At 48.1% G+C, this 17,014-nt stretch overlaps 1 protein-coding gene and 2 pseudogenes across 1 annotated transcript; 1 reads left to right on the top strand and 2 right to left on the bottom strand.

Moving 5' to 3' along the window:
* Positions 1 to 1,141: 1,141 nt before the first annotated feature.
* On the bottom strand, positions 1,142 to 4,127 carry LOC117861382 (5'-adenylylsulfate reductase-like 4). Its single transcript, XM_034744924.2, has 4 exons — positions 3,806 to 4,127; positions 2,497 to 2,684; positions 2,290 to 2,414; positions 1,142 to 2,033 (listed from the first exon to the last, which is right to left on the bottom strand). Exons 1-4 carry the CDS (start codon positions 3,989 to 3,991, stop codon positions 1,753 to 1,755), a joined length of 780 nt encoding a protein of 259 aa, XP_034600815.1. The 5' UTR covers positions 3,992 to 4,127; the 3' UTR covers positions 1,142 to 1,752.
* A 549-nt stretch (positions 4,128 to 4,676) lies between these two features.
* On the top strand, positions 4,677 to 7,609 carry LOC117859548 (uncharacterized; annotated as a pseudogene).
* A 1,115-nt stretch (positions 7,610 to 8,724) lies between these two features.
* Positions 8,725 to 16,476, bottom strand: LOC140223225 (uncharacterized; annotated as a pseudogene).
* Between the last annotated feature and the right edge of the window lie 538 nt (positions 16,477 to 17,014).

Genomic DNA, 17,014 nt, shown 5'->3' with positions numbered 1-17,014 from the left:
CCAATTCAAGCGGGCAGGGCTCCTGGATGTTGCAGGCGCGACCGAGCAGCTGGAGATCTTCCACGCGCCAAGCCGGAGCAGTAGGAGCAGGAGGCAGCATCAGGGTAGTAGGCAGGGGCGTCGATGAAGCCGTGTCCACCTCCCCGTCATCATCATCGGTGCCGTCGTCAAGATCAACAGCAGCAACCGGCGCCATGTTGGAGGAAGGTGTGATGTCCCCCAGCTTCCTCTTCTTGATGCGCGTGGCAGCATCTGAGATTGTCTCCCTCGTGCCTCGCTCCGTGGCTCGGAGGCGAGCGCTGCGGCGGCGCGCGTCTGCCGTAGTGGAAGACTGCAGCGCCATCTCGATGGTTTCATAGCAAGTGAGACCAGGTGTGGCTAGAGCAGCCGGAGAAGGTACCTCTTCATCAGGAGCGGGCACCTCAGTAGGAGCCACTGGCATGGCCGGTGGAAGCGACACCACTGGCGGGTATAGAGCGGCCAGCTGCACCATTACGGGGCAGTCGACGAGGTGCACCTTGTCATGCAGGGGGGGGGGGGGGGGGGGGGGGGAGGGGGGAGGGATGATCAGTGGCTAGTCGACAAGGTGCATATGCAGATAATTATGCGGGGTTTTGTTCCATATTTCTCTCAGCTCCCAAAGTGATAGCCTCCATCTAAGAACTCATTGTTTACAGTTAAGGATCCGGTGAAACATTTGGGAGCGAAGGACATGTAGATGCCTGAAGGCTCCACTTTCTTACTCCCTCCCAATCTTGCAACAAAGGAATCTGTCAAGGAAACGTTCACCATCACATTTTTGTATTGCGCTCTTGTTTGGTAGGATAACTGAAATTTCAAGCCGGAGAAGCAGGGCCAAGCCCCACTATGCTTGGGGAAAACCTGTACGTACACAAGACTCCACCATGTAGATGTGAGAGCATTGAATTTGGCCCCAAGAAGAACAATTAAATTTCTGCACACGGTTCGTATTAGATCTTGCGTCGCCTTTCCTCCGTCACAGATTGACTAATCCAAGCAGCAAATACCTTTATTATGGTCGAACAGTGTACAAACACTGAGAATCGGTTATGAAACTGCATCAGAGAAGATTACATCAAATTCAAATGCTAGGAAAAGAAAAGGAACTTTTATGTCGATGTGACCCGGCAATTTCCTTCACTAGAACAACCAGTTGGTCAACATCAATGTGACCCAGTAATTTCCTTTACATCCAGTAAACTTCACTAGAACAACCAGTTGGTCAACAGGGCTGTGTTCCTGTGAAATATAAAGACAGTATGAATCCCCTCAAGTTTGTGAATCACAAACATACTAATCATGCCATGCCTATGACTAGCCTAAAAGAACCATCTTTCTTACAATACATGACAAGTTACAAATTTGAATTTGCACAGAGGACGATGGGTACAGGGTACTGTTGGTACAGATGATCACCATTTACGTCAGCATTTCCAAGAATGCCACTTGAGCTTGTATCAAGACATCTCCCAAAGAAAGACCAAATAATTTTAACACGCAGAATTTGAGATGGAGGGGATATGCTACATACATAGATGAGACCTTCAGATACAGAGCTGCTAGAACTATCTTTTTCACTAGTCAGCCATGAGACATAAATGTTAATTAGCCTTTGAGCTGACATTGACAGAACCCCGACCCCTCATGATCTCGTTTCCTGCATGCATCACTTGTGTGTAAGCTGCCTTGCTTAGACAGTCAATTCAAGTTTCCAAGTCCACGTTGCCTTCCTCAAGACAAGCTAGGAAACAACCTATTCAATTCATAAAGTCGCATCCTCCAGGCTTGCTTCATGCATGCATTGAGCTTGGGAAGAATGAAATGAAGCAACCGCAAGAGGACAAAAGAGCTAGCCAGCGCAAGACATGTATCTTGATGAAGTAACCTGTCCGGTGATCTTGCCCATGATAACAGAGAATCTTCCATTTCGCTCTTTTTGTCATTATCAATTGTAGTTACCGTATCCTCCACTCTCTCCAGGGATAATGCATCCAATGACACAGGATTCATACCTTGATAATTTCAAAAGGAAGGTGAAATATAGGAAAACTTTATGGGCAGGTGAATAAATGCTAGAGTGGCTCAAACTGGGAACTGGATCCTACTAAAATACCACCATATCTACATTTATAGACAAAATGCATGCTAAATCTGCAGTACATAACATCTGAATGAATAATCAACCTTTCTGTTGAACTTAGTCAATAACAGTAAATATTAAGATGTGTACCATTGCTTTCGCAATATCAGAACATTGAGAAACAGTACCTGTAACATCTTTATAAAACATAGCAAGGGAATTCATCGTCCGAGATCCATGATAGCGAACACGCATTGTAGAGTTCACAAGGAAAAGAGTCGGGAAGGCACGAACTCCATACCTTGACAATATTCTGCAATTATAAAAAAAGTGATTTGTGTGCCAAGATTTAATCAAATCTAACTGTTAAGTTTATTTCCTTTAGAAAGACGCACCTTGGTTTGATATGAGATTCTTCAAAAGAAAAATGAGCAATTGTCGGGAAAAAGGACGATAGCTTTTGAAAATCAGTCCTGAAAATTTTAGAAAAAGGACACCACGAAGCATAAAAGAGAATAGCAACAAAATCTTCCCTGTTATGCAGCACAAGTGCAATTGCCTTTTGCAGAGCCCCATCATCACCCTGGAGCACCAAAAAATGGAGCATGGGAGTAAGAGACAAGTGTACTCATCCAAGATTTCAGAACAAAATCCAAAAGCCTGAGACGCAACTTGTGCACATAACTCTGAATGTACAAGGAGCAAAGGAGGAATATTTTCAATGTACTGTCAAGGTATCAATATAAAATGGACACTAACCTAATATTGCTACTCTCTGAAAAGTATCATGCACTACTCTATGCAGCAGATAATCAAAACAAGTCCTTAAGACAATTCAGACTGTGTAATTTAATTTCACTTTTGGACAGCTGATGGCAATCAAAATTATAGATGTTCGACAGAGAAGCAAACAAGCACTTAACTAATAGGTACTATTTATCAGGATGGTGTGTCCATACAAAAGAAAAGTGAATCCATGTTCAGACTAGCTTTTGCACAATTGCAAATCCTAAGGTGGTTCAGAAGAAATTAAAGAAATGCTACTCATTTAAAACCACTACCAGTAACTCCCAATTGTCCATACCTCTGACAATCAGTCAGGACATATACAACACAAGAGTGGTCTAAAAAAACAACACAAGAGTCCAGTTGAACCAGCATGCACATATTCATATAGATATAGCTAACAAAAAGACTATCTGGCGCACAGTCAAACAGCTACAGCTCATCCCTGGTGTCCTCAAATTACTCCATACCCACAACATAATCATCAATCAATACCTAAGATACCCATCACATCCTAAGAAGCAGTTGCAGAGACACCACGTGTTTTTATGTTTCAAATCAAGGGTCCCTGTTTCTGCTCTCCATTCGAATTAAAATAACGGTTAAAAAAAATCAACCCAACAGTCAGGCACATTGTCATGAACACAAGCTCTGTCAATTCTGCCATCAAATTGAACTACCGATTACCGAGTATCATCACGGACAGGACAACTTGTGAAGTTACAATACTCTATGAATTCATCTTGGGCGCAGATTAGATCGAGCACTAGCATGCAATCCACTCCTTCAGGAGCCAAATCACAACGGTAAATAGAAGCAAAACGACATTAAAATTCCCGCGCGGCAACCCAGCAGCGCAAGCAACGGGAAGCCAATTTCAGCCAGGATAGCGGAATTGAACGAGAGGGCCGAGCTCACCTCCACGACGCCGGCGTGGCGACGCCGGGGCCCCGAGGCGTCCACCGCCGTGCAGGAGGCGGGCGCGTGGCGCAGGACCGCTGCGGCGGCGGGCGGCCTCGGGCATACCGACCCCTCGCCCGCGGCGGCGAGGAGGGGAAGCAGGAGGAGCGCCGCCGCGGAGGCCGCCGCCGCCGAAGCCGACATGGGTGGGCCCCGCCGGAGGGAACCCTAGCAGATCGCGAGCGGGCACGCGCGCTCGCCGGGCAGGGTAGAGAGACGTGGAGCCGCCGGCGATGCCGACCAGCCGCCCTCGGGAAGGGAGGAGGAGGGTAGGGGGAAGAGGAGCGGGAGCGGCGGCGAGCGGGCGCCTGGCTGGGTCGCTCGCTGCTGTTGGAAGTTGGGAAGGTGGTCGCCCCCGTTTCTCGCTCTTCCCGTGTCGCCGTTTGTTTTCCCCATTTTTGTCTCTCGCTATCTTTGCCCGGTCTCTCTCTAGTCTCAACCTTCTAGATGCCACGTCATGGTGTTCGTGTACTAGGAAAATCAAATGGAGGGCAATTTAGAAAAAGTCAAACACCTCTAGTAGCTTGTTTTGGAGGAGGGGCACCCATGGTAATGGAAGATTAGAGCAAATTTCAACTAAACATATTGAAAATCCTAACCTGTTGAAGAACACATGACACTAACTACAGCACGAATAGCTAACGTAAGTACGTAACACAGTTGAAAAAACTTGTATATTCAGAGCTGCGTAAGCAGACAGCATACGACATATGGGCCTTCATTGGAACGCTGCTGGTGTAAATGGCCCAGGTAGGCCTTTCTAGTATTGGGCCAAGGCCCAAAGCCTCCGCCGCAGCTCTGCCTGATTTTGGTGAGTCCGGCGCGTCCCATGGGGGTCAAGAGCCCGGATAAGCCTGGTGTTGTTTTGTCGTGCTGCGATTCGGTGCAGCCGCTGGAAGCCGGGCGGGGAAAGAGGATCCCGAAGCAGCTGCAGCAGCCTGAGGAGCCGGAGAACACCGCCACTGTTGTCTACACCGGGCACATCCCCCATGGCTTCTACGAGGAGCAGATGCAAGGTGTGTTTCCGTGCGACGATGATGAGGCATCAATTGAATTTGGGGACAATAAAGTTCACTGGATGCAAGTGCCGTTGTTTTAGTGTTCTCTTTGGTGTTGTTGCAGGATTCTTTAAGCAGTTTGGGGGATATTAAGAGGCTTAGGATTGCTCGGAACTGCAAGGTATATTGTATACTGTGCATTGTTTGTAAGCCTCTAACTTGTGGTTTGGTGATATTTTCAGACATGAAAGTTGAAGCAGTAGCACTATGGATTCATTGAATTTAAGAGCCCTGCTGTAAGTTTTTTTTTTAGGTACCACTGCAGCAATGTATGTTGTTTGCCTGTTGCTTACGGTTTTGGGATGTGCTTTAGTGTATCACGTCGCGAAGGTTGTAGCCGATGAGATGAATAACTATCTATTGTTTGAGCACACCTTGCGAGTTGCACTTGTTCCACCAGAGAAAGTTCATCCAAAATTGTAAGCCTATACAAACATGCTGCCTATTAGATGTTCCACTGATTCTGTTTGCCGTCACACTTGTTAGAAGAAAGGAAAAGTAGCTATGATATTCCAAGTAGTCTGGATTTTTAATTAGCACATATGCGTCACATGCTTGAAAATTTTATGGCTGTGAACAAAAATACACCTGACCTGATCTATGATTGTATATGAAAAGTGACTTTTAACTGTTTCAATAAGCACGCATCAGTGTGCTGAAATAAGAATTTATTGAAATGATGAGAACCATTGTTAATAGTTCTATTTTACTTAATATAATTAAGGTTGAATTTGTTACACTGAATTTATGCCTTTGCATGGTTAGTGCACAGATCATGTGTTTGGGTTGTAACTTTGTAAGGACTTGGTGAGTTGGTGATGTATTTGTATTGAAAATGGACTTCACATGTTTAGGTCAAGGGCAATGCAACTTGAAATAAAAACTTGCCCAGAAAGATCTTAGGCCGAGGGCATAATCTCTTGAATTGTTAAGAAACAGTGTTCTTTTATAGTTGTATCCTTGTTCTTTTATGTGCTTGACAGGGAACTCACGCTTTAGTCGTTATCAGTAAAGCGTTTGTAGCTGTCTATGTGTGCTGTATCAGTAGCTCAGTAGTTGTGCATACTGTCAGTTTCTTGTTTTTTGATTAAAATGGGAATGTAATGTGCAATTTTCATGTCTTATTATGAATTTTGTTCAGATGGAAAGGGGTGCTACTGGGATTCATGCCAATTGATCGAGTAGCAATTGACGGAAGAGACACAACAAGGTAAATCATTGCTAACTACAGCTGCAGCATATTATGTGCATTGTACTAAATATATGTGTTGTTACCAGGATAAAACTACAGAAGAGCACAAAAAGATGGTTGAAGGAATTGTAAATCGGGATGAAAAGCATCGCAAAAGAATCAAGGCTGCTGGTATTGAATACGAGTGCCCAGGACTTGTAAGTAAACCTTTACTCAGTTAATTTGTGACATCTATTTATTAGAGATACAAATATGATGCTTTTGTGTTACTCGTATGTGCTAGTTTTGGCTTTTGACTCTCAGATGGAAAGTTGGTTAAGGAAAATTGTTTCATAATTGACTAGGAGAATTAGGAAAACCCATTCTTCTTTCTTTCACCAACTTATCTGAATCTCCTTGTCCATATCATTCCTACTGATGGTTTTGGAAAACCCTAGTCAGAGTGAGGCACGTTGTGACCTAAATGTGATCCGGAACCTTAGTAGCAGTAAAAATAGGGTGTCTCGGAGTTATCTTATTCCTATTAATGATTGTGACAGCTTTTATAGGATACGTGCCACCTAGCTATCTAATGCATACTTTCCAACGGGCCCCGGCTCATATTTATTTACCCCATTTTAATGTTTTTGCCTTGTTTCAGCCCTTCCTTCATCTGAACCTTCCAGTACTAATCTATCTTTACGGGGAAGACCCCTCATCAAAAAAGAGCAATATCATATTAGTCTTCAAGAAAAATAAAAATTGTGTTTTCATTATGGTCTGACAAAACGCTAATTACTTAGATATGTACATATCGCTGGAAAAACGCCATCACCTACAACCCTTTCCTCTGCCGAGGACTTTCACGAAATGAAAATGGGTGGCATCATCGTATGCTCGACATTAATTGCCCACACAAACTCTATTAGGCAAACAGAATTTTTTTCGTGTAGATTCTTGCTCCCACTCACACGAAACAGGTGAAAAAGGTTTTTTGTTAACTAAGTAGCAGATTGACTTGATTGTTAGCAACTGTAGCACTTTGTGGAGTGACTAAATGAGATTGTAATCTCTTAATGGATCTATGTCCCTGATACGATGATGTGATTTCGGCACTTACTGGTTCTGAATTCCAAATTATTTCACTATGATTTGGTGATTACAAATTTAGGGCCAAAGCAGGGCACATGATTTCTGATCTATCCAAAGCCAATTGTTGGGTGGCACAACTGCAATAAAGAGGGACACCCCTGAGAAATGCTGAAAGTCACCTGATAAATCATATGCCTAGAACCCATACGCAACTTTGAGGCACAAAAATGATATAAACTCGATGCTATTTGCCATATGTTCTAGGTTTCTTATAAATTGCAAATAGAAAATATGGCCATTTCTGGAGTTATTTTTTATTAGTTCGTGGCAGATGCGATAGATTCTCCCTGGATGCTAATCATGTATTGTTTTCTTGATTGTACACAGTTAGGGAGCAATCAGCCTGCAGCAAAAAAGAACAATTTTGATGAGGATCAGTAGCTTACAGGACAGTTAAGCAAGATCAGTTAATTGTAGATCTGAGGGGACGGCAATTAACTATGCACTTGGTTTTGCTAGCTGCTTTAATGAATGGCACATTGACACAATGTTACGCGCATGAAAGCGCAATGGGAACATTTGTTTGCAATGTATGCTTCTTAATTAATTTAAACCTTAAAAGGTTCCATAGGTTCTAATTTACGCTATTGCTGCGCGCCTGTCCATGAATCAGATTGAAGTCATGATCGATACTCCTTGGATTTTATTCTGGTATAAAAAATGGTAGAAGCACGTTCATGCCTCTAAATTCCCTCTACTTACTAGGTGCAAATTGGCATTCGGTGATCAAGTTTGCGCAATTTTAACAGATATAAAGTCAACCAGAAAAACTATATTGAGAGCCCTCTCTAATTTTAATTTAGGACGGTACCATCTGATTAATTTTAATTTTAATTTAGGACGGTGGAGTCGTCCCCCACGTCTGCACGGGGCTGATCTAGGGAGCAGGAACGCATTCATGCTGCCTCTGGGATTGGAAGAAATTTGGAATTCTGCCATTCTCAAAAGTGGGTGTGTATTCATGCCACCTCTAGGATTGGGAGAAATTTAGAATTCTGCCATTCTCAAAAGTGGGTTTCGCCAGTTTGCCATCCCGCAAATGGGTTTCGCTAGTTTACCATTGTGAAACGGTGGCGCGCCGCTACAATGCCTTTTCACCATTTTCCCCTAGATTTTATGTTTTTTCCTTCATGATCTGACCATAATGCCCTTGAGGGTCTCTTCTCCTTATCCATTCTCTCGTTGTCTCGTTTCCTCCGCCAGCTCACTCGGCTCTGCCCTCGCCGGCCCTTCCCGCGGCCCTTCCAAGCATCCAGATGTTTAACAAATGAAAATTCAGATTTAGACCAATATAACATAGCAAATTTATGACATGTTCATATCAATTAAAAAAGGCAAATTCATGACAGGATCAAAATCACTGATAGGTTCAGAGGTAATGAGTTCTCATCTCAGTTACATAAAACATGGCAAACACATGATAGGTTCAAAGATACTGAGTTCACATCTCAGTTACATGACATGGTTCAGAGATACATAAATTTGGAGGTCACAATTCAATTGGTCTTCAGCCTTTTAGGTGTCAGCTTCCTTGGAGGTGTTGTTTTGACAGCAGGGACAGCATGAGGCATGGTCTGAAGGTTCCTGGTGGGTGAGTCTTCCATGGCCTGGGAACTGGTACCTTCTCCCAACAGCATAGCAAGTCGGCTGCAAACAAAAAAAGATGCATCATGAGCAACAGAGCAATTATAGCTACTTTAGTTACAATTAATTTTTTTTTACCTTCTAGTCACTCTAACAGGACTGTTCTGCAGTTTTGTCTCCTTGGTAATTTTCTTAGTATTTTTCTTTGCATCTTTCTTGGTAGACTCCTTTGTAGTATTCTTTCTTGGCTTTCTCTTCCTTTTCTTTGTTCCATTCAGTGCACATTTATAGCTGGTTTCACCATGGCCCAACTCTCCACATCTTTGGCACTTCCTTTTGCCTCTGATCGTCTGTTTCTTAACCTTGTCATTGTCACCAGCTTGTTCAGAACTGTTAGCATCAGATTTTGCCTTAGATTTGCCACTACCACCTTCAAGGAAGCTTTTGATCCTCAACTTTCTTTGCCTTCCTACACCTCCTGGAACAAGTGGTGCTGCAACCACATGTGGCCAGTGTGACTTGTCAGGCAGTGGCTCGATCAGCCTCTTGTATGCATTCTGAAACCTCTCCACAGAGTAGTACTCATGAACATAGTCCTCTAGGTTGACATCACCATTCTGTTGTGCTGTTAGCAATGCCAAAGCATGATGGCACGGCTTACCTGTGTGCTGCCACTCCAGGCATGTACAATCGTGCAAATTTGCCTTAACAACATTCCTGGACCCACTACTATTGTTCCATATCTCACCTTGAACACAGTCACCTTTCACAACTGTCAAGTATCCTAATCCCTTAGTCTTTGCTTTTAGTTGTTGTATGATAGCTGGTAGGATCTTGCCAGTCAACCTTTAACCAATACTTCTCCTTTTGTCCCAGAGCACCATTATCATTTCTCTCAGCTTGTCTGCTAGCTCACAAACAGGTAGGTCCTTTATCTCTTTGATCCAATTATTAAAACATTCTGCAAGATTGTTAGTGATATAATCACACTTAATATCTTGGTTGAAGGCACATCTCATCCACTTCAAGAAATGATAATTATGCAGCCATTCTAACACTTCCCTGGATGCCTCCACAATTGGCTTCATGTGCTGCTGAAACACTTCCTGTCGATATGCTCTTGCTGCAGGGTACATCTTAGAATGAGTGTCACTACCAAACTTCTTGATATAGTTTTGCATGAGATGCCTAAAGCATTCCCTTTGTTAAGCTTGAGGGAACATAGCCTTCACAGCATTCTCCAACCCTTTGCATGCATCTGTACAAACAGCAAGAGTAGGCAAATCTCCTACAGCCTTATGTAGCATCTCCATAAACAAAATCCAATTGTCAGTTGTTTCAGCATCTATAAATCCAAAGGCAACAGGATACATCTAATTGTGACCATCAAGTGCTATGGCTGCAGCTAAATGCCCATTCCACCTACCATTAAGTGCAGTCGAATCTACACTAAGATATGGCCTACATCCCTCTTTGAAACCTTCAATGCAAGGACTTAATGCACAAAAAACCTATGAAAGTACACCTGACCATCAACAACCTTGGTGTCAATCTCAATAACACTACCTGGTGTCCGCTTCAGAACCTCTTCCTTCCATCTGAATAGCAGCTGAAAACTCTCTTCCCAGGTTCCATACAACCGTGTCAGAGCCTTTTGTCTGTTAGTTAATTGCTCAGCTCCTTGCTTCTCTCTTCCTTTTGCAAAGTCAATGGAGCAAGTAGAGCTCCTTGGCCGGCTGAATGGCCTGAATGGCCACTGTCTGCCGTGTGAGGCAGTAGTGCCATGAGTAGTGGGCAGTAAGCCCTGTCATGTATATAGTACTAGTAGTTGGTAGATACACTCATAGCATTGTGTACTCTACTTTGACTTTTGCTCTATAAAGAGTGGATGAGCAGCTGCAGCACAAGTAGTTCAGCAGCAACAGAGAATTGTGTTTCTGGGCTGTGCTCTTTCTCACCTTCTTCTACCTCTAGCTCGAGTGTGTGTGTGTGGGGGGGGGGGGGGGAGCCGTGGTTGAGCGATCAGCAGCGGCGATGGCTGAGTGAGGATGAGGGCGCCGTCTATCTCTGTCACCGGAACACCGCGGGGCAACATTCATGGTGAAGAAGATGGTGCTGGACATCGGCGGCGTGCTGTACCCCCTCCTCACCCGCAGCAACTATGCCAGGGGCCTTTGGCTGTCTGTGAGTGTCAGCACCGACGACGAGCAGGAGGACCAGATGGCCATGGAGGCCATCCTGAAGGGCGTCCCGCCGGAGTTCTCCGTCTCGCTTGGCTCCAAGGAGACGGTGAAGGAGGCGTGGGACAGCTTGAAGACGATGCGCCTCGGCAACGACCGCGTGCGCAAGGCGAAGGCGTAGCAGCTCCGCCGGGAATACGAGGCCATCACCTTCCGCGACGGCAAGGCAATCGAGGACTTCGCGCTTCAGCTCACAACGATGGTGAGCCAATTAGGGTCGCTGGGTGACACTATCACCGAGGAGGAGGCCATCGCCAAGTTTCTCCATGTCGTTCCCTCGCGCTTCGCCCAAATCGCGATGTCCATTGGGACTCTACTCGAATTGAGCGAGCTCACAATTGAGGACATCGCGGGATGGCTGAAGGTGGTGGAGGACCGCGTCGTGGACACGCCGGTGCATGCATCCGCCGGTGGCCAACTACTGCTCATTGAGGAGCAGTGGGCGGCACGAGCACGGGAGCGGAAGACAGGGGAGTGACCCTCTGTCACGAGCGGCAGTGGCGTTGGCGGAAGAGGAAGGGGGCGCAGCAGGACTAGGAAGAAGCGCGGCGGTGGCGGCATTGGCAATGGCGGCCGTGCCTCAGCCAAGGACAAATGCCACAATTGTGGCAGGACCGAGCATTGGGCCCAGGATTGCAAGGCCCCGCATCGCCAGGAGCAGGCGCACCTCGCACAAGGTGAGGACGACAAGCCCGTCCTCCTAATGGCATAGGTGTACGCTCTCAACGACACTGAGGAAGAAGACGCACCGCGCGCCCTTGTGCGACTCAATGAGACACGAGCGCAAGTCCACCTCGGGAAGGAAGGCGGCGACAGCAGAGAGGAGAAGCAGCGGTGGTACCTGGACTCCATTGCTAGCAACCACATGGCGGGGGACAGCGAGGCCTTCTCCGAGCTTGACACGGGCGTCGTCGGAACAGTCAAGTTTGGCGACGGCTCGCGCGTGGAGATTCACGAGCGCGGCATGGTCATCTTCAAGTGCTAGAATGGCAAGCACCGCACCCTCACCGACGTCTACTTCATCCTGAGGCGGCATCCTACGAATCCGTGACCGCGATCGTCGCCTCCTCGCCAAGGTGAAGAGATCCTCAAACCGCCTCTACACATTGGACCTTAAGATTGGGCGGCTCGTCTACCTAGTGGCGCACCACAATGACCAGGCGTGGCTCTGGCATGCCCGCTTAGGGCACCTGAGCTTTGACACGCTGGCGTGGTTGGTGTGCCAGGAGATGGTGCGTGGCCTACCTAGTTTCGAGCACACCGGCGAGCTCTACGACAGCTGCCTCGCCGGAAAGCAGAGGAGGAGTGCCTTCCCCAAGATGACCAACTTCCACGCCGAGGACCTTCTGCAGCTAGTCCATGGGGACCTCTGTGGACCAATCTCGCCGGCGGCGCACGGCGAGCGGCGCTTCTTCCTCCTCCTGGTCGATGATTACAGCCGCTACATGTGGCTGCACCTCCTGAGGAGCAAAGACGAGGCGGCAACAGCGATCAAGCACTTCAAGGTACGCGTTGAGGCGGAGACCGGGAAGAAGCTTCGCGTGCTAAGGACGAATCATGGCGGGGAGTTCAACTCCATCGAGTTTGGCCTCTACTGTGCAGAACAAGGCGTCCAGCACCACCTCACCGCGCCATACTCCCCTTAGCAGAATGTTGTGGTGGAGAGGAGGAACCAGACCATTGTGGGGACGACGCGCAGCATGCTCAAGGCCAAGAAGATGCCGGTGGCGTTCTGGGGTGAGGCAGTGAGCACGGTGGTGTTCATCTTGAACCACTTGCCGACAAAAATCTTGAAGGGGACGACGCCGTTTGAAGCATGGCATGGGCGCAAGCCGGACATGTCCTTCCTCCGGAACTTCAGCTGCGTCAGGCACGTGAAGGAGACAAGGCCGGGGTTGAAGAAGCTCGATGATAGGAGCAAGCTGATGGTCTTCCTAGGCCATGAGTAGGGCAGCAAGGCCTACATGCTCTACAGTCCGCGAGCACGGCGGGTTGTGGTGTCACGGGACATGGTCTTCGACGAGGCAGCTAGCTGGGACTGGGAGTCCAATGGAGGAGAAGGAGTGGTGGGCAGCGGAGGCAGCCACTTCACCATAGAGTATGAAGAATACCACGTCGGCGGTGAAGGAGTGGCGGCGGAAGATCAAGTAGGAGGATCCCCTGTTCCGGGAGTAGGGGAAGCCACGCCGCCACCTTCCCCGGCGGGAGGATCCCCTGTTCCAGGAGAAGGGGAAGTTGCAGGAGGGTAGGTGGAGGGAGGCGCCTCGCCGGCAACACCCGCCGAAGGAGCACAATACGTCACTCCGCCCGTGGTGTCCCCGCACGTCAATGCTAGCTACGACGGCGAGCCGCTCCGGTTCCGCTCCCTGGACAACTACATCGGTGGCACAGAAGCTCTTGGCTTGGCGGCGCGTGAGCTGGGGGAGCAGGAGCTGCACTTAGGCAGCGTAGAGGAGCTAGCCACATTCAAGGAGGCGGAGCAGGACCCTCAGTAGTGGCGGGCGATGATTAGGAGATGAACTCATTCAAGGAGAATGAGACATGGGCGCTCGTCGATTCACCGGCAAATTGCTGGCCGATTAGGCTCAAATGGGTCTACAAGGTGAAGCATGACGAGCTGGGCAACATCGTGAAGCACAAGGTGAGGCTGGTGGCCAAAGGATTTGTGCAGCGCGAGGGGATCGACTTCAGGGATGTCTTTGCCCCGGTGGTGTGCATGGAGTCCGTCCGGCTGCTGTTGGTGTTGGCGGCAACGAAGGACTGGCGGGTACACCACATGGATGTCAAGTCCGCCTTCCTGAATGGCGAGCTCCAAGAAGAAGTGTACGTGAAGCAGCCAGCTCCAAGAAGAAGTGTACGTGCAGCCGCCGCCAAGGTTTGCCATCGCCGGAGAACAACACAAGGTCCTCCGCCTGCGCAAGGCACTCTACGGCCTGTGGCAGGCCCCACATGCCTGGAACACCAAGCTCGATGAGAGCTGGATGTCCCTCCGCTTCACCAAGTGCGCCACCGAGCACACGCTCTACATCCGGCGAACGACGTGGAAGACCCTGATCGTCGACGTCTATGTCGACGACCTAATCATCATCGGCCAGGAGTAAGGAGACATTGACGCATTCAAGAGGGAGATGACGGCGATGTTTCGCATGAGTGATTTGGGCTTGCTCAGCTACTATCTTGGAATCGAGGTAGAGCAGAGCAGCGGCGCCATCACCCTATGCCAGAGCGCGTACGCGAGGAAGCTCCTGGAGTAGAGCAACATGGGGGATTACAAGCCATGCCAGGCGCCAATGGAGGAGAAGCTAAAGCTGCCAAAGGACAGCACCACGGCAAAGGTCGACGCCACACGATGTCGGAGCATCATGGGTGGGCTGAGGTACCTGATGCACATGCGGCCAGACATCTCCTTTGCTGTGGGCTATGTGAGCCGATTCATGGAGGATCCGCAGGAGGCCCACCTCGCCGCGATCAAGCATCTCCTCCACTACATCGTCGGGACGACAGAGCTTGGGATCACCTACCCTAGGCAGGGAGGAGTGCAGCTGGAGCTGACCGGGTTCAGCGACAGTGACATGACGGGTGACATCGACGGCCGGTGTAGCACGACGGGGATCATCTTCTTCCTCAGGTCGTGCCCAGTCTCCTGGCAATCCCAGAAGCAGAAGGTGGTGGCGCTATCTACCTGTGAAGCAGAGTATATAGCAGCCGCCACCACGTGCTGCCAAGGGATTTGGCTAGGAAGACTGCTGCTTGAGCTCATCAGCGAGGAGCTCCGCACGTCGGTCCTTCTGGTGGACAACAAGTCTGCCATTGCATTGGCAAAGAATCCCATCCTCCACAACCGCAGCAAGCACATCGACACCAAGTTCCACTTCATCTATGACTGTGCTGATGGAAGACGCATCAAGCTCGAGTATGTTGAGACCACTCAACAGCTCGGGGACATCCTCACCAAGCCGTGGGGCATCTTCGGCTCCAGGAGTTGAGGAAGAAGATTAGGGTTGAGGAGATCAAGCAGGAGCATCACAATTAGAGGAAGGATTGTTAGTTAATTGCTCAGCTCCTTGCTTCTCTCTTCCTTTTGCAAAGTCAATGGAGCAGGTAGAGCTCCTTGGCCGGCTGAATGGCCTGAATGGCCACTGTCCGCCGTGTGAGGCAGCAGTACCATGAGTAGTGGGCAGTAAGCCCTGTCATGTATATAGTACTAGTAATTGATAGATACACTCATAGGATTGTGTACTCTACTTTGACTTTTGCTCTATAAAGAGTGGATGAGCAGCTGCAACACAAGTAGTTCAGCAGCAACAGAGAATTGTGTGTGTGTGCTGTGCTCTTTCTCACCTTCTTCTATCTCTAGCTCAAGTGTGTGTGTGTTGGAGAGTAAGCTCAGCCATTGCCAACAAGGTCTCCCCTTCCATACTGTGTCATAATGAATTGTGCATTTGTGGTCATCTTGCAATTTCAGTAGCAACTCTTTTAGTACCCATTGGCTTCTTCATGAGAATATGAACTGCATTTGAAGCAACCCAAGCACGTGTTGGTGTAGTAGCCCTTCTCCTACTACTGGACATGCACGTCTGCTCATCAATCAATACTGTAACATTGTTAGCTGCCAATAATAAGAAATATTTTGAACAAATACATATGACATTGTTAGCTACCAAGTTAATACCATAATAGTCTTCTTATTGCGTTGTCTTCTCTCAACAATGTGCCAAGGGCAGTCCTCTGCCTTACAATTGCCTATAAATCTAGTTGGGTCAGTTTTCTCGATGTCTAGTTCAAACTCCTCATTTATGGCAAATTGTCTCATAGCCAATCTGAATTCTTTCATGTCAGGGTAAACAGATCCAAGATTCATGCATGGCTTGTCTGGATCGTACACTATCACCCTTTCCCCTGGTATGCTATCATCAACAGGTAGGGATGCACCATCAGTATTCTCAACATGACCTTTTCCTTTGTCAGCAGACTTAGCAGCTACCCCTGCAACTTTTCTAGCCTTCTCTTCCTCATCTTTCAAACCCAACAGTTCCCACACATGTTCGTCCTCTATAAATTCTAACCTTCCTTCATACTCTACATATATTTCGTTGATTTGCAGCGTATTCCAATCAACATTTGGTGCTACTTCCACTTCTGGATGAGGTAAAGCTTCATCAACAGCCTCAGGAGGTTCTACTACTGCTACACTAAGCTCAGGCTCGATGAAAAAAAATCAGTTAGATGGGGAAACCAACTACGTTCAGCGCATTCGAGTTAGGATAGTGTATGGCATCACGACAAGCACGAGAAGGAGATCAATCCAATCGCAGTTCATGGCGTAGATCCACAATGCCCTTTGAACCAGACCTCTTCCAAGCCTAAAACTAGTTCCTGGTGGCAGAATAGGATGGGAGGGTGTGCCCTAGGAGCATGGTTCATCGGGGAACTTGGATGGTGGCAGCAGGCTTGGGCGGCTGCTATAGAACCTAGGAGGCGGCGGCGGGTGGCTAGGGTAGGAAGGGGCGACGGCTGGTGGCTAGGACAGGAAGGGGTGGCGACGGGTGCTTGGGGTGGCGAAGGGGCGGCGACGGGTGCTTGGGGCGGCGAAGGGGCGGCGACGGGAAGAACCGAGCAAACCAGTGGATAGAGTCTCGGGGAGGAAACGAGAGATCGGGAGAATGGATAAGGAGAAGAGGCCCTCAAGGGTATCATAGCCAGATCGTGGAGGAAAAAAATACAAAATCGAGAGAAAAATATATAATGGAAAACTAGCGAAACGCGTAAACCGGCGAAATGGCAAAATTCCAAATTTCTCGGGGGAGTGGTGAGGACTCCGTCGCCGGTAAATGTGTTCCGGTGGCCTTGGTTGCCGCACTCCACGTATGCTGGCAAGTGGCGAGTTATGGACGGCCGGGTCGAAAGTCAAAGCCTTTTTCAGTGGGCAACGCTGGCCGCGACACATCTCTCTTCACCGCAT

This window comes from Setaria viridis, chromosome 6 (genome assembly GCF_005286985.2).
Source record: "Setaria viridis chromosome 6, Setaria_viridis_v4.0, whole genome shotgun sequence".
Taxonomy (NCBI): domain Eukaryota; kingdom Viridiplantae; phylum Streptophyta; class Magnoliopsida; order Poales; family Poaceae; genus Setaria; species Setaria viridis.
Note: the sequence above shows the minus strand (reverse complement) of the source record. Positions and strands in the feature narration are given on the sequence as shown.